This window comes from Mytilus edulis, chromosome 1, assembly GCF_963676685.1.
Source record: "Mytilus edulis chromosome 1, xbMytEdul2.2, whole genome shotgun sequence".
NCBI classification, from domain to species: domain Eukaryota; kingdom Metazoa; phylum Mollusca; class Bivalvia; order Mytilida; family Mytilidae; genus Mytilus; species Mytilus edulis.
In genome coordinates, this window is record NC_092344.1 from 50976454 (window position 1) to 51003654 (window position 27201).

The 27201-nt window shown below is 31.9% G+C and overlaps 2 protein-coding genes and 1 long non-coding RNA gene across 5 annotated transcripts in view; 2 read left to right on the plus strand and 1 right to left on the minus strand.

The window, feature by feature from the left end:
- The first annotated feature begins 16964 nt into the window (after positions 1-16964).
- Positions 16965-27201, plus strand: part of LOC139513545 (uncharacterized) — a 29104-nt gene continuing 18867 nt past the window's right edge. Inside the window, exon 1 of one of the 3 annotated variants that reach the window (XR_011662461.1) lies at positions 16965-17171. This is a non-coding gene — a long non-coding RNA (uncharacterized lncRNA). The remainder of the gene's footprint in view (positions 17172-27201) is intronic. The other 2 variants (XR_011662463.1, XR_011662462.1) reach the window with 2 other exon arrangements.
- Positions 19390-21868, plus strand: LOC139513490 (myb/SANT-like DNA-binding domain-containing protein 4). The gene is made up of 3 exons (XM_071302049.1): positions 19390-20056; positions 20970-21168; positions 21625-21868. Exons 1-3 carry the CDS (start codon positions 19633-19635, stop codon positions 21839-21841), a joined length of 840 nt encoding a protein of 279 aa, XP_071158150.1. The 5' UTR covers positions 19390-19632; the 3' UTR covers positions 21842-21868.
- LOC139513480 (putative nuclease HARBI1) lies at positions 22634-25669 on the minus strand. Its single transcript, XM_071302037.1, has 3 exons — positions 24936-25669; positions 23625-23914; positions 22634-22855 (listed from the first exon to the last, which is right to left on the minus strand). Exons 1-3 carry the CDS (start codon positions 25474-25476, stop codon positions 22661-22663), a joined length of 1026 nt encoding a protein of 341 aa, XP_071158138.1. The 5' UTR covers positions 25477-25669; the 3' UTR covers positions 22634-22660.

Consider the following 27201-nt stretch of genomic DNA (forward strand, 5'->3'; position numbering starts at 1 on the left):
AAACATTTTTTTTATTGTTTACAACAAAATTACCAGTGTATTTTCTGTTATGAGAAACACATATAGAAAAACATGTTTGGTTACACCTACCGACCTATCACAGAGTTGGTGCAACTGTTCATAAAGTGCAGAGAGCATGCCATTTTCTTAATGTGCGACAGCGGATTTCACTTTATTTTTCAGATCAAATATGGCTGTGTATATATGCGTCGCGCATTATCAAAGCATTATCAAAGGACGTCCGATTTTCCCAAATGGTTTAATTTATCTAAAATCAAATCAAACATTGATATATTTGTATACCCAAGTTACTATTAGGGTGAAGAAAATTTGGAATAAGATTTTATTAACCAAAAAATACTTTCTTTATCCAAAGATGTTGATGTACATTTTCACGGAAACTTCTGATAAATATTTTAAAGTCTATTAAACCGATTATATTTGCTTTTTTATTGTATCTTTTCGTACGGTTAGTTGTATCTTTCTTTACTCTTTTTATAGTTATTTCAAAATGTATGCATTTGCTGTACAAATTGACCTACAGTGATTATTACTGGATCGTGTTACCGCTCTTCATGCTTTTTTATCCGTAGAACTAAACTTACCTTTAATTTTGTATTTATTGATAATTTGTTCTTATCGTGAAATTGCATGAAATATTTATAACTGGTTGAAATGACAGATGCCATTCTATTTGCGTCTATTGTGATGATAAAAAACAACATATTTACCAATTAAGTATAAAAAAGAAGATGTGGTATGATTGCCAATGAGACAACTATCCACAAAAGACCAAAATGACACAAACATTAACAATTATATGTCACCGTACGGCCTTCAACAATGAGCAAAGCCCATACCGCAAAAGAAAATCATTTAAGAAGACAACGGGTGCCTTAATAAGATATATACAAATGGGTAAATAGATTTTTCTAAATTTCAACTTTATTCCTTTACGGATTTTTCAGTATACTGATTAAGTCGACTGTACATTGACCTAATCCACTTCGTCCCATGGGGGACATAGGGCGACTACATTAGCTTTTCATTTTTTCCTGTCCTTGGCTAGATTATTTGCTGCACCCCATGTTTTCCAAATTTTCTGAAGATTAGATGTTAAGTCTCTGCGCCAGGTGGATTTTGGCAGCACTCTTTTACGATGACCTTTGAGATTCCAATCTAGTGCCTGTCTTGTTACATTTGTGTTGCTTTTACGTAAAGTGGGTCCAATCCATTTCCATCATCGTGTTGTTATCGTTCTTTCTATTGGTTCTGGTCTTGTCCTTTTCCACAATTCTCTGTTGCTGATTGTGTTTGGCCACTTGATTCCAATTAAGTTGTTCATGAAAACTTGAAATGTTTTTGATTCTGTCAGTCTCCAAGTTTTGTGACCCATAAAGAATAGATTTTACATTTCAGTTGAAGATCCTAATTTTGGTGTTCATTCTGAGCGCTTTGCTCCTCCAGACTGGTTTTAGGATAGCAAAGGCTTGTTGGCCTTTTCTTTTTCTTGATTGGATGTCCCCATCTGTCCCACCTGTTGTACTGATTACACTTCCAAGATATGTAAATTCACGGACATCTACGACTGTACATTGATAGAAATCAAACAAAACAAATATTGATATCTGATTATTAAAAGGTTAATCTGATAACTGAGTCACTGAGCGGCGAGCGCGTTAAACTATTGTGTTAATTCCAATCATTCTTAGATAATGATGCCCATATGTAATATATAAACTTAAATGATAGCATTATACTGCTTAAACTCCCATTTTCAAACATTCTATTGAATAAGATATTTGAGTTGAGTAACAGCACCGTTATTTTTTTTTATCGCTAGTATTATTAAATAGGGAAAAAAATAACCTAGCTTACATTATCTTTTTCCGCGATTTTAAACGAACCTTTACTTTTTGCTTTATATTATAGCCTTACTTTTACCGTCCTTATCAGCAAGACGATATAGAGTTAGAACATCCGTTGGATCGTATTACTCCGGATCTAGTTCTAGTGATGCTAGCAGTACGTAAGTAAACTTAAATTGTTTGAAGTCATTTGATTGGTTTTGCTATTAAAAACAATGTTAAACCCAGGTTAAAATTATTGGTAATATTTTTGGTTTTCAGTTTTAGCGTCCTTTATCAGCTAGAATATATAAAGTAAGAACATTAGTCGGAGCGTATTACACCTAATCTAGTTCTAGCGATACTAGCAATACGTATAAATTTACTTGTTAAAAGTTAATTGATTTAATTTTACAATGCTATCCAATGTTAATAAACTAATCCGACCTAACACCTAATTGATTGATTTATTAATTGATACTTTCGGTGTGCGCGTACAATCATCTCAATGCAGATTTTCATTCAAACTTAAAACTGTGTCTGCATGTCTGATGGAGGAATGTTGATTTCATAATTTCCATGCGTTCCAAATTGGAATCAAATAATCTGGCTTCTTTGATCCTCGTGTTTTTGACAAGTGTCTGAAGGAACTCCGATTCATATGAAAATAAAAAGAGGTCAGCAAGAAGAGGCGCACAACTTGTTCCTATAGGAATATAATTTTACCTTTAAGTGGTTGCCACTAAAAATTGAAAAAAACTGTGCAAAATAGTTATTTAAGGCAAGATATATTTATAAATGGAATACTTGACTGTTGCTTTATTGACTGTATTGCTATTTGATCATTTTTTAATCTATAATTAATAGAGAAAACTGTAAACAATATAATTCTTTTTTAACGTATCAATCATTAAAACAACCTGTCTGTGTTGATCCGGCATTGTTCAGATTCACACGAAAAATGTTTGATGATTTTCCGGTATTTTAACCGATTGTTTTTTATCCTAGAAACTCAGATAAGCTTCTTCGTCTGTTGGTCGTTTTTACCACTTTTTTACCAATATGTGTCTCAGTTTTCCGTGAGATAACAGACCACAAAAAGACATGTCATCATACCCAGACTTAAATTCTGACACATGTTTCTTCCAACTCTGTAGTGTTGCAAAAATATATTTTTTAACGATCTCCGGCCTCTGTAATTCATTCGACCGTTGAGTTTGTTGGTCAGTCGTGAAACTGTAGTTTGCGATTAACATTCCAGTTTGTCTATTTTATATCCTCTTATTAATATCAAATAATGAAGTCGGCCTATTTAGACAAGTTCAAATAAATTATGTTTGACAAATTGATATATTATTGATATGCATCTTTTATGCATTAAACATTTTGAAATAACACCAAATCCAGCCACTAGACTTAGTGTTTTAAAAGTTTTTCCTCTTTAACAGATAGTCGATATTATTGAACGATGTTTCCCAAACGAAACAGGCATATATGAATTCTTTCGTTTATGAATGATTTGTGTTGCCTAATGAATAAAACTTAACATTAACTTGTTTTTTTCTATTGTAGCAATGTATGGGTTTATGTATTGATAGCAGTTCTGGTCATCGCTTTTGTAGTAGGCTTGGGAAAATATTTCTGTAAAAAAAGACGAGACCAGGCAGAGAAATCGCAGAAACGTGATGTTTCCCCTGTTTATATCACCGAATATGGTAAATTGAATTATTCGAAATGACCGCCTATAGTAAGGGTTACTGAATTGGAAACTTACAGAACTGATGGTCAACATTATTTGTTTCGGATTGTATGGAAACAAAGGCAAAACAGATAAAGCGTTCAAATTCAATTCGTCCTGTGAGCTTTCTATATATGCCGTGCGGTCAGAAAATTACTGAGTAAAGACTTTAAGCAATTAAAATTGACCTGGACTCACTTTTATCAATTCTCAATACAAAAGATAACGATGTTATGGTACATAAGTATTTATTTGATCGGAAGCAACATAAAAAAAATAGATCTTAATTTTATGTAAAGGAACAGTTAATAAGTATTTGTTTATTAAAGAAGAGGTGCGAAAGACCAGAGGAATATTCAAACTCGTACATCGAAAATACACTAACAACGTAATGGCTAAAAAAGACATGTTCATTTTACGAAAGATTTTTGACACTTTTTAAACCCATAAGTGTCTATTTCAATTGATTTGATTAGACTAGGTGAAAGATTTTAACTGATTTAGTCATTGAAAACGCTCCGATTCAAGCTTATATATATAAAATCAAATATGCCAAAAACGTCACTCTTCAGGTGTTTTTTTTTTCAAAAATGAAAGCGGCCACAACCGTGTTCATTCTCAACCCTTAGACATGTTGTGTTTTATCATGAAGTACAACTTTCATTTTAATATTATAAATGAACCCGAATGCGACCACTGTTATTTAAGACGAAAACCGTCTAAAATTTATCTAAAATCTTTGAAGATTTCAGTGATTTATCATGAGTTAATGATGCTAATATCCAATATCTGTGCATTGTATTGTCAAAACAGCTCACATTTATGTAGCAGAAGCATTCTTCTTTCCAATAAATGGCTAAAAGATTTCATGTTCACAATTTTGTATATATGCTATATTTTGGGACCAAAAAGGGTCTTACTGAACTTACTCCAAAGGTCCGAAGTTTCTTCTTTTTGGCTATAAGGGTTTAAATTTTGAACTCATATTGAGGGAAAATAGATTGACAGTGTTGGTAATTAATACGTTTTTCAATTTCTAAAATTGTTTAGCGGCTATTCAGTACTACATTAACTCATCAAGCTACCGGTATCTTAGACCTTGTTATATATTTAAAGCTTAATCATTGCTATAACCGAAATCAAATCAATGAATGCATGCAATAATTAAGCATTTTTCCATAACAAAAAGTGTCTTGTTTTATTTCCTGTTGTTTTTTCTTATGTACAGTAGATGCGTATCTGTTTTAAGCTAATATTAATATTGGTAGATTATTTTTCGAATTTTACATTGTATTAATCTTGAAAAAGTTGTACATTTCATTTCAGAGCGAGATCTGTAAACGCAGTCCTGTCCAAGAAGCACTTTTTAAATTTACCTGTAAATCAAAAAGTACAGACATGAAAAAGAATTCTATAATTTCATTACATTTTGTGGAAGTGTGTTAAAGTAAAATCTATGTCATTATTTTATAAAGCACAAGTCTAAAGTTAAAACCATTGAAATGTAGTTGAATACATAAAATGCTAAAAAATGTTGACGGAGATAATAGTTTGTTTCTATTTATTTGTTCTCCCAAAATATTTATTGATTACCTGTTCAGTTCAAAGGACCAGTATGAACTGTTTGTCATTACTTGGTGTTCGTCGTCTGTTCGTCCGTCCACACACTTTTTCAATCTTCTATGAAATAATTCTATGAACTGGAACAAAAATTGCACACAATATGAAAATAAAAATGTGTGGTACGATTGCCAATATGAGACAAGTCTTCATCCTCTGGGTATCTTTAAAAACAAAATTTCACACAAATTGCTGTATGTTGGCTAACTACTTGAAAAAGACAACAAAAAGAGAGGAAGGGAAAAAGTAATAGGACACCAAAACAAGATTTACACCAGAGCTTTTTATTACGGACATTGCTGGCATTTAATAGGATTTATTACCCTTAATTTCCCCTTTAAAATCATATTATTGGTCAACTTCTTTAATAATGCTCCTGATAAAGGAAGAAAAAGCTACAATCAACAGAAATTATAGACAAAACAAGATCTAGTTACACTTATTTACCAAATCTTTATGAAACGTTGTATATTTGAAGTAATTGGTGGTTGCAAAATGATTGACTTTATAATAACCTACATGTTATTTATAGATTATGTTCATTTGAATCTGAATTTCTCATCAGACAGGGCGTAGTAAATGAGTTGAGAATATGCATAGCGTAACACGGCGTCTTATAAAAAAAAACGTGTAAAAAAAGTACAATTAACCATATCATGCATATGCATATTGACAACAGAATCGTCTCTGTGTCAAGAAAATGGCTGACAGCTTTAATCATCTCATGATATCAACTTTCAATTAGGTGTATTCTTATACTTATAAAATATTGTAGTACTATTGAACCTGAAATCTTGAATTTATACAATTTAAGCGAACGCTGGAACAATTATAAAATTTCCAAACACATCGCAAAGACTACAAAAATATGCCAGACTGAAAATAGTTATTTACGATGTGAACTGGCACAACTCTAAATTCCCAAAGGTGGTGACAGTTGATATGTTAAACAACTGTGTGTAAATACAGTCCCAATAACAGTCCTGACCGATCTAAACTGGTATGATATTTAAAATATGACAACGGTAGAGCAGTTGCAACAGAGACTGCGAATTTAAACATCCCTAAAGTATAGTAATTTGATGATAAGAAAAGTGAGTAATAAATGTTTACTAAGGTTAAGTAATAGAACGTGGCTGCGTACTTACACATCCTTGCTAACTGTTATCAAAACTAGTATAATTCAAATAATGTAGGAGTCCAGAACGGAAGCCCGAGTTACAGGACACAAGTAATGGCTGGAAATGAGTGATGGCAGGGACAATGAGTGACTCTTCTATGCTTTTTTCATTTATTCCCTCTATACAACTCGTCTAAACATCAACCAAACAATGTAAGATCTGTAAATTTGCTTTCGCAAATTATTTGTTCTTTCCTCGCCGGGATTCGAACTCATGCTACTGTGATATCGTGACATCAAATCGCCTGTACTGCAGCCGTCCCACTAGACCACACGACCACCTTGGCTCTACAAAAGTAAAGCTTTCGGTAGCCATGTGTTACCTTTCCTCGTCAGTTTAAATCTAGCGGCGTACTACAGTACATGATATATAAGGCATGGAGATGTTATTGTTATGGATCATCTAAGTTTTCTATAGTAAAGGATCCTACAAAATAATGTAAGATACAGTCACAGAAAATAATTATATTTATAAGTACGTCTGAGTCAGTGACAACTCTACAACAGATTTATCCATCGGATCAATCGGATATATATATATCTAAGTACTTTTCTTGTTTTAGTATCTTCCGTAGCATGTGGAGACCAATGACCAGAAACGTCTTCTTAGACGAAACGTCTTGTTGCAAATAACGGAAATTACATTCTATGGATCAAGTCGTTTTGTCTTGTAAGGTTTTGGCCATGAATCGCGTTTAGCCTTTCGTTCTTTAACTTTGAATTGCTCGACTTTGTGCCTTCTTAATTCCTTTTTATCTCCAAAATCATCTACTAATGGATTTATATTGTGTTAATCATCAACAACACTCAATCCTCATCTGAAGAATGAACATCCATGAAAAAAAACCTTTTATCTTATTGTTCGGTTCCATACCTTCAGAAACAATTTCTGTTGGTTTTATTTATATAGTAAGTCGAATTTTCTGCTTCAAACTGTTTGTTTGCTGTAAAAGCTTTCACGAAGACCTTCATGATGTCTTTATATCGATTTTTCTTTGCCCCTTATTCAAAATTGTATGTCCTTGTCATTTTCTTTTTTGGCCAACCATGACTCGGTCAATGCCTCTGACTATCTTAAATGTTGCTAAATAACTTTTAACCGTGTGTCAATCAGTAAAGTTAAGCTGTTTAGCAGTTTGGTCAAATTTGTATTGCACTTTTAACTTCGACTTTGATTATATCAATTTTAAGTCATGTATGTACAAAGTAACACTTGAAAGTGACAAACAAGTGAAAAACAAAAATGCCTATACATATGGTTGCATAGTATGATCTACATAAACTCCTCTGATTACACCATACCCAAATTATCCGTGTTGTCAACACAATATTTTCCTTCTATACGTTCGAGCCAAGATTAAGTATAATCAACCTTTTTGTAAAGCATAACGACCTCGTGGTCTTAGCAGAGTTATATCGGCCGTGAGCAGTAAAAATTATTGATATTTGTTAGAGATATCATAATTTGTTTGGCTATACCTTGCCATGTTTAAATCTACATAAGTATCTTTACCTTTTTCAGCGTTTACATCTACACATTCCTCTTAACCTTTTTCAGCGTTTACATGTACAAAAGTCTCTAAAACCTTTTCAACGTTTTGTATTTTTTGATAATCGTATTAGCAGTAACAGTCTGGTACTTTGCACTCATTGGGTTGATAACCCTGCTAAAACAAGCATGGGTTGTAGTTATTCACCCATACGCAAACAAGATCGGAGTAGCATACTGATGTCACCCATAAATAATATCTAACATAAGTGTAAGTTTAAATAGTGTTGGTATATGTGTGAAAAGAAAAATAACAATAACTCCAATAAAAACTGTTACATTCTTAACTTAGGACTGGTAATTTCTTATATAGAAATGGTGGTTATAACCTGGTTTTGAGCTACATTGTTTTGTGTAGCTAAACCTCTCGCTTATATTGAAAATAATGTGTGAACAAAACAAACAGTCATAAAAGGTAAATAAAGACAACAATAATATACTGCTTTTCTGAATATCAAAAGATAGGGATACAGCAGTCAAATCTTTGTGGAAATCTATAAAACTAAATAATTATGTCAAAAGAGAAAAATAAAATGGCATATAGACAAAACACATCAACAAACATGGAGTTGTAGTGATACACCCATATGAAGACAATATCGGAGTAACAAACTGATGTCACCCGTAAATAATATCGAACATCAGTGTAAGTTTAAATAGTGTTGATATATGGGTGAAAAGCAAAACAAAAATAACTCCTATAAAATTGTCACATTCTAGACTTGTCACTGGCAATTTCTTATAAAGAAAATGGTGGATATAACCTGGTTTTGAGCTACACTGTTTTGTGTAAATTAACCTCTCACTAATATTGAAAATAATTTGTGAACAAAACAAACAGACATAACAGGTAAATAAAGACAACAGTAATATACTGCTTTTGTGTATATCAAAAGATAAGGATACAGCAGTCAAATCTTTGTAAAAATCTTAATTGCTATAAAATTTATTAAATATATCAAGAGAGGAAAACAAAATGGCATGTAGACAAAACACATTAAAAACAAATGGAAGACTAGAGTACAAAAATTGACTATAGCACAAGGACACAATGACCAGATAAACAGGAACCGAGCCTTGTGAAAAGTGAATAATCAAAAATGAACTTAACGGTAAAGGTAATATTTTGCGCAGAAAAAACTTAAGCACATTAAGAAAACCAACAACGTCAGTCCCTAGAATAAATTCTCAAGACCGTCTATTATTTGTAAAGCTGATACGGAATATTTATCAACGAGGTCTTGGTATCTTCTGATGAATCTTTTAGAAAATGGTCTTAACATTATTTGCCATGACACTAGTTCATCAACTTTCTTCTCATACACTTTAGTTTTATAAAGTCTGGGTAGTAGCAGTGCGCTTTTTAAAAAGATGAGTTTGTAAATATTTATTTCTTATGCTGAATAAAAAATATTGTATTGCAACAAAAGTGAGGGAAATAGATAATGTCAAAACTAAAATCATCTCGTTTGTATTGGTATTGGTATTGAAAAGATCGTGTATGCCAAATTCGAGAAATAAAGTCTAAAAACAATAGTCGGAGTAAGCCGTGTCTGTTGCTTCTTGTATTTCTAGTTCTGGAGAATATATTGATGGAACCTAACCAGAGAAGTTTGGATTGCTAACACCTTCAATATATCTGAGAATGAAATTAATGATCTGGCTTTTTATGTCTTCTTGATTTTGACAAGTTTCTGAACGAACTCGAACTCCTTTGGAAAAGAATCGACAAGAAGAGGAGCACATGCTTTTTTCTTTAAAAGAAAGGCATCTATTCGTGAACATTTATTTTGTAAAAACAAATACAGGAAACAGATATAAACTCTATTGCAAAAATTTCAAAACATTTACACAAAAACACATCCGTCATCATTTAATTTGGAATATCGATTTACAATGTCCCTATAATGCATTTTGTAAGCTTAACGTAAGCTTACAAAGCTGTATTCTGATCTGAAAATGCATGTAAAGACTGTAAAAAAAATCAAAAATAGCATCCGGGAATACTGATGATGTTTTCACGAAGCTAGTCATGGTTTTTATATAATAATAAATATTTTCCCAATTTCTTTTCGTTGTTGAATATTATTTTCGAAGAAGGACTGACGGAGAAGAACACTTTTGTTAATATGAGATGTACAGTGAAGGAGAACAATGTAGTTTATGTTTTCATGATGTATTGCTTTATATGATGAATTCGTTTTTGTTCTGTTTTTATTTTGTTATTGTTTTTGGTAGATCCTAGAGGTTTGTTTAGACATGTATTTGCTGCTATAGTATACACGGAAGTATTAAAAGCTTGCAACTTGTATTGGTACTTGTTGGTTGTTGATGATTTCTATTCATTTTACAATATTTTTCTATATAACACCACAAAATAAATTTTAATCAAAAAGTATCAACACTTATGCAAAAAAAGAGTTAGTATACGAGCAATTATTTGTCCCCGAAAAAAGTTCTGAAATATTCAAATAAAACCTGACAAAAATCAAACACTCGACTATATAAAACAACAGACAGAATGGAAAATGATTTTTCATAATCCTGACATGGTACAGTCCTTGGATGGTGTAAACTTCCCGTTAACACCATACTCGATTACACCATTCACAATATAGCTTTACACAATACACATTGAAACCATACATTATGTGCCTTTACATCATACACGTTACACATTTGCACCATACACCTTACACATCAAACCAAAATGAAATTTAATTTCAAAGAAAGCGTGCGACTACAAAATTATTAATTTATTTTAAAAAAAGATTGATCACAATAGTTTTAATTTGAAAATGTGTAAAATTTTTTAAAAAAAAAAGAGAACACTTCTTACCAATATTTTGCATAGTTACACCATACACCAAAGCACCATACACGTTCTATCATTGCTTCATATGCTGTACATCATTACAGTGTTGGGAAAAGTTACACAATCCAAGGGCTGTACAGTCATTTCACGGACGTAAATTGTTGTTGAACCTAATTATTATACTTGCTTGGTAGTTTTTCTTTTATAGTTTGTTTTATTGTTTATTTGTACGAATACTATACTAAAATAATTGGTTAACGTGTCACTTATTGGGATCTAGCTGCCAAAAATGTTAATAAACACTCACAGAATAACAAAAATTATTTAAAAAAAAACATACAGTAAATATGAAAAAGATTACAACAAAAAGTTATACCCAACGCCAACACTTATAATCTATAACGCAATAACATACTGCTGTAATTCTTCTTTGCTTTATCCGTAATGTCTTTTATTACCTCTCAGACAATATCCAGGAGAGGATTTTTCAATTCCATTGAACTATGCGTGCATGCTACTTTGTGTTCGTTGTATAACTGTTCTAGGAAAATATACCTAATATGCCCCAAATCGGGGAGCCTTCTTGTTATATAATCTCTTATACACTAGGTTAGAATATCTTCTCCTATTGAACTCTGGACATTTACATAGTAGCTTCTCTGTTTTGTCTGCTCAATGAATATAAAACGATTGCTAGGTCAAAGCAAAATGTTATCCGTCACTGGTCAAGTCAATGTTAAACAACAGGGACAGACACTTCACTGTAAAGCATATTTTGATATGTAGTATTTGTTGCTGCTGCAATATGTTAAACATAAAGACGATCAAACCTCTCAAAGTGACATTTTGTCCATATAATTAAAAACAAAAAAATGGTACAATTGGGTCCTAAAAGAACGTAGTAACGAACCATCTTGTCAAAATGTCAGCGCTTTTCAGTTTTACCTAAAAAAAATGATAAATTCGAGCACAAAAGGCTAAGTTTATGATGTTTGTATGCATTGGTTCAAAAATTGGAAGAACATTATTTTTCACCGGTCACTCGTTTCATATGACTTTAAAGTAATACGAACAGTTTATACATAATTATGACGATATAAATGATAATGTCAACCAGAGTTGGGGTAATTGTAATTGTAATCGTTAATCAGCTGTAATTGATTACAATTTTTCAAGTAATCATTGTAATCATTAATCAGCCAAAAATATGATTACATGTAATTTAATTTAATCAATTACTTTTCAAAATACCCTGTAATCCTGAATACTTTATGATTACATTCTGATTACAATGAAAAAAATCTTAAACTGTGTTTATGGTCAATAAAGGAAACTTTTTGTTATTCTTATTCAATTTATATTGAACATGTTAAGATAGTTTGGTTTCTTTTTTTTTTTATAAAACATGACAATTGGTTTGTATACTTCAGTAAAAAATAAACTGTTACAGTATTGAAAAGTCATCAATAGCTTAAGAAGAGTCATATAATACAATTATAGGTTTCTGGTCTTAGTAAAAGATATTGTACATATATTCACAATTTAAAGATGTACATATATATATATTTGATAATAACTGTTATATTCAAGTTATACTTTTCTTTAACCCTTTAATTATAATCTTTTGTTAATGTTGTGATTTTTGTCAACTTTGAATTGACAGGTAGGAAACCAATTAAGGTTTGTTTTTATTGCAATTACCAACTGAGTATAGCTGTAGGACAACATATATGGTAAAAGATAAATCAGACATGTGATAATTTATCCAATTAGCACAAAATTAATTAAAAGTTTGACAAATATCTTGTTTAAAATAAGCAAATTTTTGTATGTATTTGGACTGGACATGTAAAATGCAATGATTTTTAGCACTTGTATTTTGTTTACAATTTGATTAAACTGGTAACTTTATTTCATCCATATTTTATCTCCCATAAACTGCACCTTGAAACAAATATAAATTAAAGTCTATAATATGTCAGAAGACAAACAGCAACCGCTTTTTATAAAGCTATATTCAATTGAAGTCAAAATAATTCAGAGATTAATGATGATAATGTGCAATGGGTCATAACCAGTGACACAATGTTCATGTATGTATGAAGTGAACTTTTGAGGTTTATTAAATAGATGAAGTTTGAAGTTATCATTTTATAATATAGCAAACACAATACTTTCTAAAAAATGATATAGTTAAATATTAAACGTTTATTCATTCACATCATGCAAAATGGTTGTTTTTTTCAATTCATTGTAATCAGATGTAATCATGATTACTTTGCCAATGTAATCATTAATTTAATCAGACACTTTCAGAAATGATGTAATCATTAATTTAATTTAATCGTACAAATGACAAAGTAATTGTAATTTAATCAATTACATTGAAAGTAATCGGACCCATCTCTGATGTCAACACATGAATGCTGACTTCGTAAACATAGAAAGAAAATTAGACACAAGATAGAAAACTTAAGATCGATTAACCCGAAAGAATACTGGAAGATTTTGAACGGTGGTAAAAGGGGAAACAATCCATGTGTACCTATTAATATTTTGTTTGATTATTTTAAGAACTTAAATTTAGGAAATTCTGAAGATGAAGAGATTGTTTTAGAAAATCAGAACAATGTAAATGATTTAAATGTTATATTAAATTCACCTATTACAGAAGAGGAAATTGAAAAATCTTTGAGAAAGTTAAAAATAATAAATCCTCTGGTGATGATATGATTGTAAATGAATATTTAAAACACTCTTTTAGTGTTATGTCACAGGTGTTTGTGAAACTTTTTAATATTATATTTGACAGTGGAACTATCCCTGAAAATTGGCTTTCTGGAAATATTATACCTTTATTTAAGAATAAAGGTAACAAACATGATCCTAGCAATTTTAGACCTATAACAGTTATAAGCTGCTTTGGGAAATTATTTACTTCTATTTTGAATTCACGTTTGAATAAATTTTCTGATGATTTTTGTTTACTATGTCAGAATCAAGCTGGTTTCAGAGAAGGTTATTCTACTACAGATAATTTATTTGTTATCTACATGCTTATTAGTATCATGAAAAATAAGAAAAAGAAACTATTCTGTGCATTCGTAGATTTTGCTAAAGCCTTTGATACTGTTTGGAGAAAGGGTCTCTGGCATAAATTACTTGTGAATGATATTAACGGTAAAATGTATAATGTAATTTTTAATATGTACACTGGTATTAAATCTCGTATTATGTATAATGGTGAAATGTCAGAATACTTTTCATGCAATATCGGTGTAAGACAGGGTGAAAATATGTCTCCTTTTTTATTTTCATTGTATTTGAACGACCTTCAACAGTTTATTGAAGAAAAAAATGTATGTGGTTTAAATTGTATTACTGATGAAATAGAGAATGAGTTTGATATCTACTTAAAACTGTTTGTGTTATTATACGCAGATGATACAGTGTTATTTTCGGATAATGCATCCGATCTGCAGTTGCAATTAGATATATTCTTTGAATATTGCAGTACCTGGAAATTAAAAGTTAACACAAGTAAAACTAAGATTATAATTTTTTCTGGTGGTAGATTACCCCAAAATATTAACTTTATATATGACGGAAATGCATTGGAGATAGTCAATGAATTGACATATCTTGGGTTGAATTTTTCAAGAACAGGTAGCTTTATGAGTGCTAAGAAGATTTTAGTTAGAAAAGCAAATAAAGCAATGTATGAAGTATTGAAAAAGGGGAGGTTGCCCAACTTGTCAGTGAAATCACAATATGATCTTTTTGATAAAATTGTGAAGCCAATTCTCCTGTATGGGTGTGAGATTTGGGGTTTCAGTAATACTGATATTATAGAAAAAGTGCACCTAAAATTTTGTAAATTATTATTAAACCTTAAGAAGTCGACACCCAATTTTATGATTTATGGTGAACTTGGTATTTATCCCATGTCTTTATATATACAGCTGCGTATGGTTAATTTTTGGTCAAAAATGGTTAATGGGGATGATAACAGGATTGCTAAAATACTATACAAATACGTGTTCTTGAAAAATTCGGACAACCAATTTAGGTCAGATTGGTTGAAATGCATTAAAGATATATTAGATAAATGTGGATACAGCAATATATGGTTGTCACAAGGAAATTTTAATTCTAAGTGGTTGGGTATTAGTTTAAAACAAAAGTTATTTGATCAGTTTCAACAGAAATGGAGAGCTGATATTGACTGTTCGCCAAAAGGTTTGGCCTACAAATTGTATAAACAAAATTTTGAATTTGAGGAATATCTGAATATTTTAAATGATAAAGATAGAATAACATATTGTAGATTTCGTACGGGTAACCATAAGTTACCCATCGAAACTGGTAGATGGAATAAGATTGAGCGAAACCTTAGATATTGTAACTTATGTCATTGTAACGAGATTGGTGATGAATTTCATTACACTTTGCAGTGTAGTTCTTTGGCAAATTTTCGAGCACAATATTTGGATACTTTTTTCTTGCACAGATGTAACATACTAAAATTTGAAAAACTATTTCAGTTAAAAATTAAAAATAAGTTGAAAAAGCTGTGCAAATTTATCAGGGTTATAACTTTTCAAGTGAGTCTTCCTGGTTAATCACCACTCTTCTTTACTATACTGTTTATCATGTATTATTTGATATTTTCATCTCATCTTGTCATGTGTGTTTGTGTTATGTTATATGACTTTTGATGAACTTCTTTGTACCATTGTATCTTAATGGTGTTTAAGAAATAAAGAATCTTGAATCTTGACTTCGAGGCTGATGCAATATACTGTTCCCTAATTCGTATTATGTGATATCTACAGTGATTTCCAAAAAAAATCGCTATTCCTTTTCTAGTATTATAGTGTGTATTCAGTTAAACTGGTATTCAAATTGAAAACATATATTGCTGGAAAAAAAGTAGTTGAAGTAAACATATTCATGACTATACATTTAAAACATTTTTTCATAAATCTCAAATTAAAAATTGTAGTCAAACTAGTTAAACAGAAGTCAACTTAAAAGTATGTTTGCTAAAAAATATTTGTTGGAAAAAAAATAAAAACAAAATGCCGATAGTGCCAATTAGTGTTCTTACAGTTCAACGGTTGCGCCATTAGAAATAACTACTTATATGCATTTTTAAAACTCCATTTACCAGATTTAGTTTATAGCATAAGTAATTAAAGTCATGATTCTATTTCGTCCAAATTATCTCCCCATTACGCCGATCAATTTTTACAATCTGGATGACGCGCTTTTAAAACCCATTAATGTATCCACATAGCACCATTACGATTCTTATATGTCAGTTTTTATTTTAAAGACAAATGAATATGCTAGCTATTAAGGATCAATTCATATTATTTTGTGCATTCAGTCAACTAAGTCGAAAGTTTAAAAATATCTCAAACAATTCTAATTTAATATTTCGTTGAAAGGCAGACTAGAAATTTTCAGAGGTTGAAGACTAATAACTTTATAAAAACACGCTTAAAAATGGTTCTTTCTTTTTAGTAATACATTTTTAAGATCCAGTGGGAAATTCCGTCGTCATGTACTTGTAAATAATATTTTGTTATTCTCGTTTTTTATGACTCATCAGAAAGGAATCGAACTTAACCCATACATTTCATTTTTTATTACTGTGATTTTTATAATGTAAATATATAAACCTGTAGTCTAAATATATAAAGATGAAAGAATTTGAAGCAAGATGATGTATCAAATATTTGTGTTTTCTTCGTTTTCAAGAAAGGAAAGTCAACACAAACATGCCCTAAGATGAAACGGTGCACTTCACTTTCTCTTTTCGATGCAATAAAAGTTCATTTTGAGGAATTTTTATTTACCAAAAAAAATGTCGCAGGGGAAGCGACTAGAAATTCACTTCGATTTGAACCTGCCACAATTAACCTTTTTATGACAATTTGTCTATAATTATATTTTAACTTAACAAATATATCAAAGCTCCATAATCAATTCCAATATGAGACATGATTAAAATATTTATTGTTTAATATCTGTTTCTATGGATTTAAAAGTTTTACAAAAATGCATAATTTCGAATTCTATGCTTGTATAGATGCATAAAATCCGAAATTATGCAGCTTTGTTAAACATTAGAACAGCCCATAGAAACAGATGTAAAAGAATAAATATTTTATTTAAATCTAGAGCAAAAACATATTTCTTCCTGTAGTATAATACATTTGAATTTTTTGAAGGAAGTGACTGGAAATCCCGTTAATTTAAATTCAAATGGACTGTATGAAATTGTATAGGTTAATTTGAAACGACAAACAACGAGATTATAATTTTCAACTACAAGATAGACGGTTATAAAGCTCGAAAATGGTTACAACTACCTTCAAAATATTGTTATGGGTAATTTGTTCTGTATCTTAAAGGTATGTAAACAGAAATATAACAACATGAAATTATGTTACGTCTGCTTTTAAAATGAGCATGTGTGTATCTTTTCTTTCAGCAATGCTATCCCTGATCGAATATCAGATTATTCATCTCAAAATGAGATAAACCTTGTTTTTAAAAGAGGTATGTAGGATCCGTGTCTTTACAAAAAGTGATCATTATCCATAACAATTATTAATAATGTTGGTTAATTGTTATAACTGACATACTCTAACACTATTTTATGATTTGTTTATTCTGATCTGAAATTATGGTTTGGGGGTAACCGGGTTGTCATTTATTTGATTGAATTTTAATAATATTTTTATGAAAACACTTCGTTGCTTTATTTATTGCTACAAAATCAAAAAAATCAAAGAGAGGGCAAGCAGAGAAATTAAATTATTTTATGATGCTTTAATGACAGTAAGACCAGTGGCTTTTTTCATTGCTGTATAGCTAATTCTTAGCTAAAAGAAAACCAAACACAAAATGCATTTAAGTTAAACTTTCAGGGTCGATTTGAACTTCAGTCAAAAGTATGTCCAAAGTGTTTCATTTTTGTAAGAAGATTCAAATAGTAGTTTCGGGGCCCTTTATAGCTTGTTGTTCGGTGTGAGCCAAGGCTCCGTGTTGAAGGCCGTACTTTAACCTATAATGGTTTACTTTTTAATTGTTATTTGGATGGAGAGTTGTCTCATTGGCACCAACACCACATCTTCCTATATCTAAAGACTAATGTTATGTTCCTTTATAATTGCTCTTTTAATAGAATTAGTAAAATGTTATAAATTTTATATTGGTAACACTGGTTTTTTTCGTATGGTTCTGTCCCAAATCAACATGAGCCTGAAAGTTATAAGTTATCGCTGATAACGTGTTCTTCATAATCAAATATGTGGTTTAGGTAATGCAAATTGCTATTTAACGACGAAATATATTTAGAAAGATATGCTTTTAGAAAGGAATATCAAGATAAACGTAAAAAGTTACGTCATTGCATTCATTAAATTAGTCTGACATATATTTGTGCGTTTTTTCCTGAAAACAGACACCTTTCAGTTTTCTCTTTAAATCTTCATAAAATTCAGGACTGAAGACAATAACAATTAAAACCAATAAGTAAACAAAGACTCATAAAACCAAAAAAAATTCACATCAACAGTTACAAATAGTAGGTAAGAAACAACACGAACTCCACTAAAAACCGGGAGTGAAACCAGGTGTTCCGGAATGGTAAGCATTTCCTGCACCGTATATGGCACCCGTTGTATTATTTCTTTGTTCAGTTCGGTAATGATTGGAGGTGAATATGACTGAGGAAGAATATCAGATATTTTTTGAGTGATGACCTTAATTTGATTGATTCATAGCTCTGTCTTAGCAACTTTTGAAAAAGAAGTAGTTCTCGTTCAACAAAATCATCGTACTTTTAGCTTACTCGAGTCAGATCGAGTATCGTATCAATTGAGATACATATGCTCCATCTGCTGGTGCCGCTTGGATGTTGCAACACAGAAATGAAAAGTCGACTATAGGAATATTATAATCATCACGTTTGTAATAAAATTTGGTATTTAACCTACAATCAGTAGTCAATTCAAAAAAGGTCTAAATATGAAGCCTGTAATTCAGAGGTTGTCGTTTGTTTATGTGTTACATATTTGTTTTTCGTTCATTTTTTTTACTTTTTTACATAAATAAGGCTGTTAGTTTTCTTGTTTGAAATGCTTTACATTGTCTTATCGGGGCCTTTTATAGCTGACTATGTGGTATGGGCTTTGTTCATTGTTGAAGGCCGTACGGCTACCTATAGTTGTTGATGTTTGTGTTATGTTGGTCTTTTGTGGATAGTTGACTCATTGGCAATCGTACCATATCTTCTTTTTTATATTATCTGTTTCGGCAGTATCTTTAATTTCAAGTTCACATGGATATATTAAATGTAATTGATCACTTAATCTTATGTTTTTAAGAGAGAGTACATCATCAATATACCGAAAGGTGAAATTAAATTTCCAGCACTGAAATAATGTACATCAGACGGGCATTTAGTTAAGCGAGTGTCACATATCCGTGAAATGCTCTCAGAAAACCTTGCTAAATGGAACAGAAAAGATTTCATAATATCAAAACTATATTATGTGCAATTTCTAAAAATGGAAGAATAATACAGCGCGCTTTTCAAAGATCATCAGGGGTCTGTTGTTCAACTTGTCGTTATTTTAACGATTGATTAAATTTAACGAGTCATTAAATCTTTTAACCAGTCGTTACATAACGAGTCGTTTATTTTCTGTTGTTCAACAATATTTAACGTGTCGATTAAATAATCAATGAATTAAAATTTAATCAACTGATTAATCAATGCGTTAAAATTTAATCAACTGATTAATCAAGTGATTAAATAAAACCAACCCATCATGCATTGTTCTGGAGCATCCTGTCTGTACAACAATGGCTGAATCTACTGAACAAAACCCAAGTAAACTTAAAAGACTGAAGAAGACCAACTTCACTGTGGCAGAGGAAGACCTGATCCAGCAACTAGTAGAGAAACACTCTGGTGTAATTAATGGAAAACTTACTAATACAGTGACCAACCAGTTGAAGAAGAAGGTATGGGATGACATAGCCATAAAAGTTAATTCTCTTGGAGTTGCCATCCGTACAGCCACAGAAGTTAGGAACAAGTGGAGGAATACCACAAGAGTGGCCAAGGCTGTGTACACAACTCACAGGAGTGAGTTGTTCAAAACTGGGGGAGGACCAGCTCCAAAACAACCTAGCTCTGCAGTAGGAAAAGTTATCGATCTTATGAAGGACACCACCAGCTTCAGGGGGATTCAGGGTGGACTTGAAACTGAATCATTCCAGACAAGTAAGTAAATATTTTTTAACACTTTGAAATAAATCCCCAAATGTGTTTTCCCCTTAATTAGAACTTCTCAAGGCTCTACCCTTCTTATTGAACTTTGTAAAAAGTAACTTGATCAGTTTCACTTAACATGTTTTTATTTATCATATAAAAACAAACATTTTTTGGCTAAATTTTGTTTTGAAGGTTCTTTTTATTGTTATTGTTAATTTTCAATGAAATTAACACAAATATTTGTATCCTTTTTAATACCGGGATACATAGTTTCCTTTCTTAAATTTTGGTAAAAGTTTCGTCTGCTCCGCCGTCACAACAAGTAGGGGAATTCCCAACTGATATCACGTGACTGATAACAATTTATTTTAACCAATATTTTCGATCATTAAATGATTGCCAACGTGTTTCTTGTTGGTTTGAAGGTTTTCCACTTGATATACTATTGAAAGATTGCATTTGCTTAAACTGATAACAGTTTTAAAGTATTATTTTCAACATTAGTTCACAAGTGGCTGCAGGTGCCCGCCAAGTCGTCTTTAAACTGGTATCTGTTGATTGATTAAAGGGAACCGCAATAGCTAATTTCGACCGAAAACCAGTCATGATTTATAATATTAAAACAGATACGGACTGGTTCTCATAAATCCGGAATAAAGTTGATCAATTTGTTGTTGCAGACTGAACCTAGACAGGAACACATATTAGTTTATAGCTGAGACCCTTGATAATCTGAAAAGGGTTGAAATAGGGTCTTAATTAGTCTTGTGCAATATTTTTATCTTGAAATTTAAAGTAATTGTATCTGAATTTAATTGAATGATGATAGTATGCCTTTTCAATTGCCCCCCCCCCCTTTTAGAATTAATAAAATATACCCAAACACAGTATCAACGAATAATTTTGTTCTCATTTATTACAGATCAACCATCTATCAATGCCACTTTGCCGGAAGAAGATGCCAGCCAGGATTTGTATGAATCTGCAGCATCTCTGATAAGGGACAGTCCACCCCCCTCCAGTCCACCAAGTCCGTCTCTGCTTTCAGGATATGACCCCATCCTGACACAAACAGTCGTTCCACATATTCAAGAACAAACAGATAGGACAGATAAGCAGAAGTAAGTTGTAAATGTAAAAAAAGAAGATGTGGTATAATTGCCAATGAGACAGCTCCCCACAAGAGACCAGAAATTAACAACTGAAGGTCACCGTAAGCCACCTTCAACAAAAACGATTTTTAGTTCATAAGTAGAATGAATATTTTCCCGAAATTTTAGATTTAAAAAAAATTATTTTTCTACCGTACTATGGGGATGTATACAAGAACTCTTTGAAAATGTGTTGTGGAAACAGGTTCCGCTAGATTATTTGGTCAATACTTCAAGTTTTCTTTTTTTACATTTTCATATATTTTTCTGACAGTTTCCCCCCACCTATTCACATATTTCAAGCCGGAAAACGTGACATATTCTGACTGGTTATTCGATGGAACTATGACGTTGAATCGATCAATAAAAAGAGATGTAAAATTAATCGATCTTTTACAGAATTCATTATGTTTTTATTATTTGTAGGACAGTGAGAACACCTTTGAAAAAGGTAACAGTGCAGGATATTCACGACATGCAGTATCGTGCACTGCAAGGTAAACTAGAAATCCAAGAGAAGCAGAAAGTGCATATGGACTTGGAGAGGAACAAACTGGAACTACAAATTGAGCTGTTGCAGAAGTTAGTGGGTGGCAATTCTGAACCAGTTACACTCTCTCAGGCACTTGCCTCTATGTATTAAATGTATTAAATTCATTGTTATATTGTTGATTTGTATTTCAGAAATTACTATGAGGCCAACACATTCATTTAATTTTGTGTGCACACTCCTATGTAAAAGAAAATAGACCAGTAATTACAATTAAGCCACATATTGCACCTCCATCATTCAAAAAATAATAAGTGATACATGAATCAAAAAAATTTTAAATGACCTTGCTTGGCTATACAGTCCTTGCACTGTCGGCCATGGCTTTGTGCCTTTTTTGGGCATTTAAATAATAATTTTTTTTCCATATGGTAATTGATATAATCAATTGGCAATCATACCACATATTCTTATTCTTGTACTGAAAAACAGTTTCCTGGCTACTGGGTTTTTGATTTCATAGGCGACTAACTGCTCACCATTTACTATACCAGTATTGAAGTCGCGAAAATGCACACTTCCTCTCTCAACACATTGTCAAAGAGGGACGAAAGATACCAAAGGGACAGTCAAACTCATAAATCTAAAACAAACTGACAACGCCATGGCTAAAAATAAAAAAGACAAACAGAAAAACAATAGTACACACGACACAACATAGAAAACTAAAGAATAAACAACACGAACCCCACCAAAAACTAGGGGTGATCTCAGGTGCTCCGGAAGGGTAAGCAGATCCTGCTCCACATGTGGCACCCGTTGCTTAAGTGATTACAAATCCGGTAAATAGTCTAATTCGGTAGGTCATATTCAAACTGATCATACAAAGATTTGTTACTATTTTCAAATTTCCTCATTTTTTTAATGAAAGACAATTTATGAAAATATGGAAAAATAAAAACATGCAATTTATTAGGCAAAAAAAGTGGTAGCAAAATGGTCCCGTATGCCTTTTCCGTCCTGTGGACCATTATAGGGTGGCATCTGAGGTTGATTGTCAATCAATTGTTCTTCTGCAACTTCAGGTTCATTCCTCATGATGGCAATATTGTGCAGAATACCACAAGCAATGATGATTCTGCAAGCTTTATCAGGTTTCATTCGGATCTGGAATACAATTTAAAAACGTTTATTTTAAAGTGTGACAGAATTACTATTTGTATGTAGCATGAATTAACATTGCTCATGAATAAGTAAATTTATTACAAAAACACTATAATTTAATTAAAAAAAGGACCAAATCAGACATAAAGCTGAACAAACTGTCCAACTGATGATGTACTGTAGCATTCACGATTTAATAAAGTTACAGTAATGACTAACTTGGAGCAGTTACCCCAAACAGGACTACATGAAGTAACCGAACTAACATTACAATTTTCCAACTGGATCCCTGTTATCCGTATAATTTTAGGGTTTTGATCTGTGTGATAAATTGTCGATCATTGTGTTCTTGTCCTGGCTTGATATTTAACTGAGGTCAGTTTTATCAGCCCTTTAATATACAACTGATTTTTCATTTTTTATTTTCGGGTTTTATTACGTAATAAAAATAAGGAGATTTGGAGTGATTGTTAATTTTATAACTTAAATGTATGTATCCTGCAAAGTTAAAATGAAGTGGATGTAAGCAATTATAGGCAACCAAACTGTGGTCAGCAAAAAAAAACATACAGTAGCTATAACCAAAAGACAGAGAAGGGGACCATTATGAAGACCTTAACTGAAAAGAGAAATCGAAAAATGTACTAATGAGAGATTTAGTAGACAGCAGTCTCACAAGAAGAAAAAAACATGACTTTTAAAATATAAGGGCATACACCATGTCAAATATTCATATTACTACTATATTTATTTGTAAAGAATTGAATTGTACCTCTGATCCTAGAATGTGAAAACGCTTCTTCCATATTCCAAATGTCCTTTCTATTGTTGACCTTGTTGAGCAATGTCTTCTGTTAAACCTTGCTTGACCTCTACCAGCAGCTGGTTGTCTGTATGGTGTCAGCAAAAACTGTCTGCAGGGATAGCCACTGTCTCCTAACAATACACCTTGTCCAATTCCTCGATATCCATTCTCAAGATGTTGTCCTATGGCTGAGGTTCTGAAAACATGAGAATCATGTGCTGATCCTGGCCACCTAGCACTGATGTTGGTGAATCTACCTTTAAACAAAAATATGATAATTAAAAAAGTGGAAAAAAGTAGTTCCATAATTCATTTGTCAAGGCAAACGGCGAGTCAGTGATTGTGCATAAGTATGGTGACCCAAAGCTGTTTATTTCTGTGTCATTTAATCTCTTGTGGAGATATGTCCCATTAGCAATCATTACCACATCTTCTTTAATGTGCATGCATGTAGTTTGTTCATTATAGTTCGAGTCATTAAAATATTAGCCGAATTTGCAATGTGATGAAAGCAAAATATGTATAGTATAAACAATTCAGATAAACAATACATCGAGGATCGAAGTAATATGCTCCCTTAACATTTAAAAAAAATATATTGAACAATGACTGGCTTATTTTTAAAGGACTGGTCACTATTTCCCAACCGAAAAGAATGGGTAGGCGAACTTGATATTTGGATGACAGATTGGACACTTATTTTTTTGTTTTGTGTTTTTCAGTTTTGTATGTTTTTTTTTTTAGTTGTTTTTTTTTTTTTTGGGGGGGGGGGGGGGGGGCTTCTCACAGAAACATTTTGAGGTAGATCTAGAATTTCTTCAAACTACATGGGGCACACTATTTGTTGACGTTTCACAAGTTTATAAGCCTGACTGTGACAAATTCTACCTAAAGCAGATAAGGGGTGGGTGGGCAAATCTTTATAACTATTTTGATCAATAAATTTATGTTCATAAACTCTTAGCAGTTCATTCGATTCAGCATATTTAAAAGTGAAACGGTAAAAACTGAGACAAATTATGTGTATATATCATGTATATCATGTATATGTCTCTGGTAAAAAGCAACTCATGATCGAGTCTACAAATCCAATAGAAAGTATATGTCAAGATTGAGTTGTCTTTCTTTATCCATCGATTTTCATATAAGCTGAAAACCAGTTCAACAGAAAACCAGCCATGTATATATGGTCAAGGACGAATGAAGATGTCAAGAAAAAGGACGCACACAAAGCATGTTATAAACATAAAATAGGTATAATACAGTGTTTTAAATTACCTTCATGGTCACAAATAGCTTGTACGTTGATGCTATGGAACCCCTTTCGGTTAACAAATGCTGGTTCATCAATGCTAGGCCCAGTAATCCGTATGTGAGTCCCGTCAATGCATCCAACCACGTTTGGAAAACCAGCCTTTTCATAAAAACCAGCCCTTATCACATTCTTCCTCTGATTATCTGGCCACGATATGAAGTCATCCTTCATGGCAACTAATGAATCTGTCACACGGTCAATCACCCGAGACACAGTTGACTTGTCAAATCCCATCGTGTCCCCAACTACTTGCAAGTGTGATCCACTTCCATAAAACCTCAAGGCAATCATAACCTGTTGTTCCACTGAAAGGGCTGTCTCCTTGTTTGTCCCACGCTCCAGATCCCCTCTCATTAAATCTGACAGGTACCCAATGGTCTCTCTGCCAAATCTATATCTCTGCCTTAGCTCCTCATCAGAAAATTCCCTTTCTAGAGGGTCAAAACCACGAAAATGTCGCTCTCTTCTTACAACAGGTGGTTGAAACAAAACATTGACAGCCATCTTAGATTGAGGTTAATCAACTGATTAAAATTTAATCATCCTCAATGAGGTCGATTAAATATAACGACACTTTGACAATTTTAAACGACTCGTTAAATTTAACGACAAGTTGAACAACATGATAATGGACTGATTAAATTTAACGCAGTGATTAGTAAAATTTAACGACTCGTTTAATTTAACGACAAGTTGAACAACAGACCCCAGAAGTATTGTTTAATCTACAGATAACTCTGATGTAACAGCATGCTGTGAACATTGCACTGTCATTGAAATATTGTAAAACACATTTTGTCTGTAATTGAGTTATTAGTTTCTGGGATTAAAATTTCACTTATTCATTTTCAATCTTTTTATGTTCTTTTCCTGGATTCAAGATAATATTTACAAAGTGTAACTTTGAAATAAATAAAAACAATAAAACATATAACATATAACATATCTATTTCATTTACTCTAAAATATGAATATAAGATTTCAGGGTTATGTTTTAATCAACTGCTAGGAATTAAAGGTTGTGATGACGATTGATAAAATCCAAATAAAGACAAGGGCCACCATGAGGTCTTCAACAAAGACAAGGTTCCCAATCTTGTATAACTAAACGAGACTATTTAGTAATAGTAAAAGTTCAGTGATAAGTTAATATTGATATTAAAAGACCTCCGAACAAAAAGGGGTGTTTAGATCCCCGAGCCCGAAGGTCGAGGGGATTTGAACAGCCTTTTTGTGAGGAGGTCTTTTAATGTCAATATTAACTTAATCATTGAACTTTTACTGACTTACAAACCGTCAAAAATATAAGAAAAGTACATTAAAAGAATTTGCAGAAACCTAATTCCCCTGAATTGGACGAGTCTAAATATGTTCAACTTAAATGATAGTTAAACAGTACTCAGACTGATATATACAATTAACAGTTACCAAATTGCAATGAAAACGGACCGATTAAATGGCATTACATCATATAATTATTTATTTATCATAAAATTTTTTAGCATTGAAATAACACCAAATAATAGTTTTACAAAATTCGGGGGTAAATTTATATATTTAGCCAACTTTTCAAAATAACGATTTCTTATTTAATAAATGAGGCAATCAAAACCCCATACAGACCTCATTTATAACTTACCAATGAATATTCTGCCCAACAACTTCTTGCTATATTTACTTGATGTTTTTGATCTGTCAGTAATCATGAAATAGATTCGTAAATATCAGACCTTAGAAAACAGTAAGTAAACTCTTCAAACAATTAGGTTTTTAAACAGCTTGTTTTAGAACGTCTAATCGAACAGACCTAAATGCATAAGGTCCTTCACAGTATTCATCCGGTAAATGTTCATTTTGTTTCTGATTCGGTAATGTTCCTACATTACGTTACATGCGAATGCAAAATAATTAGTTTTGTCTATTCAGTCCAATTTATTAATAGATCTTGCCTTATTTGGTTTTTTTTTTTTTAGATAAAAACTATGCATGCAAACTTCAATTAATAAAAAAACCCGTATTAAACTAGGTTTCACTGGCCCGATCAAAACGTGTTAGGTGAGATATATTCGCAAGTTCAATGTATTATATGAAAACAAACTCTTTAATTTAGTCGTCCCTTATTCCCTTTTCATGTCTAAATGAAGCAAAAACACCTGAAAAAACCTTTTATCTTTCTTAGTTTTATCATTGTCTGACAAAAAAAATCATATGTTATAAATCGTATTAAAA

What these genes read in the sequence shown, in the direction of transcription:
- LOC139513490 (XM_071302049.1), top strand. Translation starts at nt 19,633, where the DNA reads ATGGCTGAATCTACTGAACAAAACCCAAGTAAACTTAAAAGACTGAAG. An exon ending in AACTGAATCATTCCAGACAA is followed by an intron (nt 20,057 to 20,969) that starts GTAAGTAAATAT and finishes CATTTATTACAG; the next exon opens with ATCAACCATCTATCAATGCC. An exon ending in GATAGGACAGATAAGCAGAA is followed by an intron (nt 21,169 to 21,624) that starts GTAAGTTGTAAA and finishes TATTATTTGTAG; the next exon opens with GACAGTGAGAACACCTTTGA.
- LOC139513480 (XM_071302037.1), bottom strand. Translation starts at nt 25,476, where the DNA reads ATGGCTGTCAATGTTTTGTTTCAACCACCTGTTGTAAGAAGAGAGCGA. An exon ending in AGCTATTTGTGACCATGAAG is followed by an intron (nt 23,915 to 24,935) that starts GTAATTTAAAAC and finishes TTTTGTTTAAAG; the next exon opens with GTAGATTCACCAACATCAGT. An exon ending in TTCACATTCTAGGATCAGAG is followed by an intron (nt 22,856 to 23,624) that starts GTACAATTCAAT and finishes ATTGTATTCCAG; the next exon opens with ATCCGAATGAAACCTGATAA.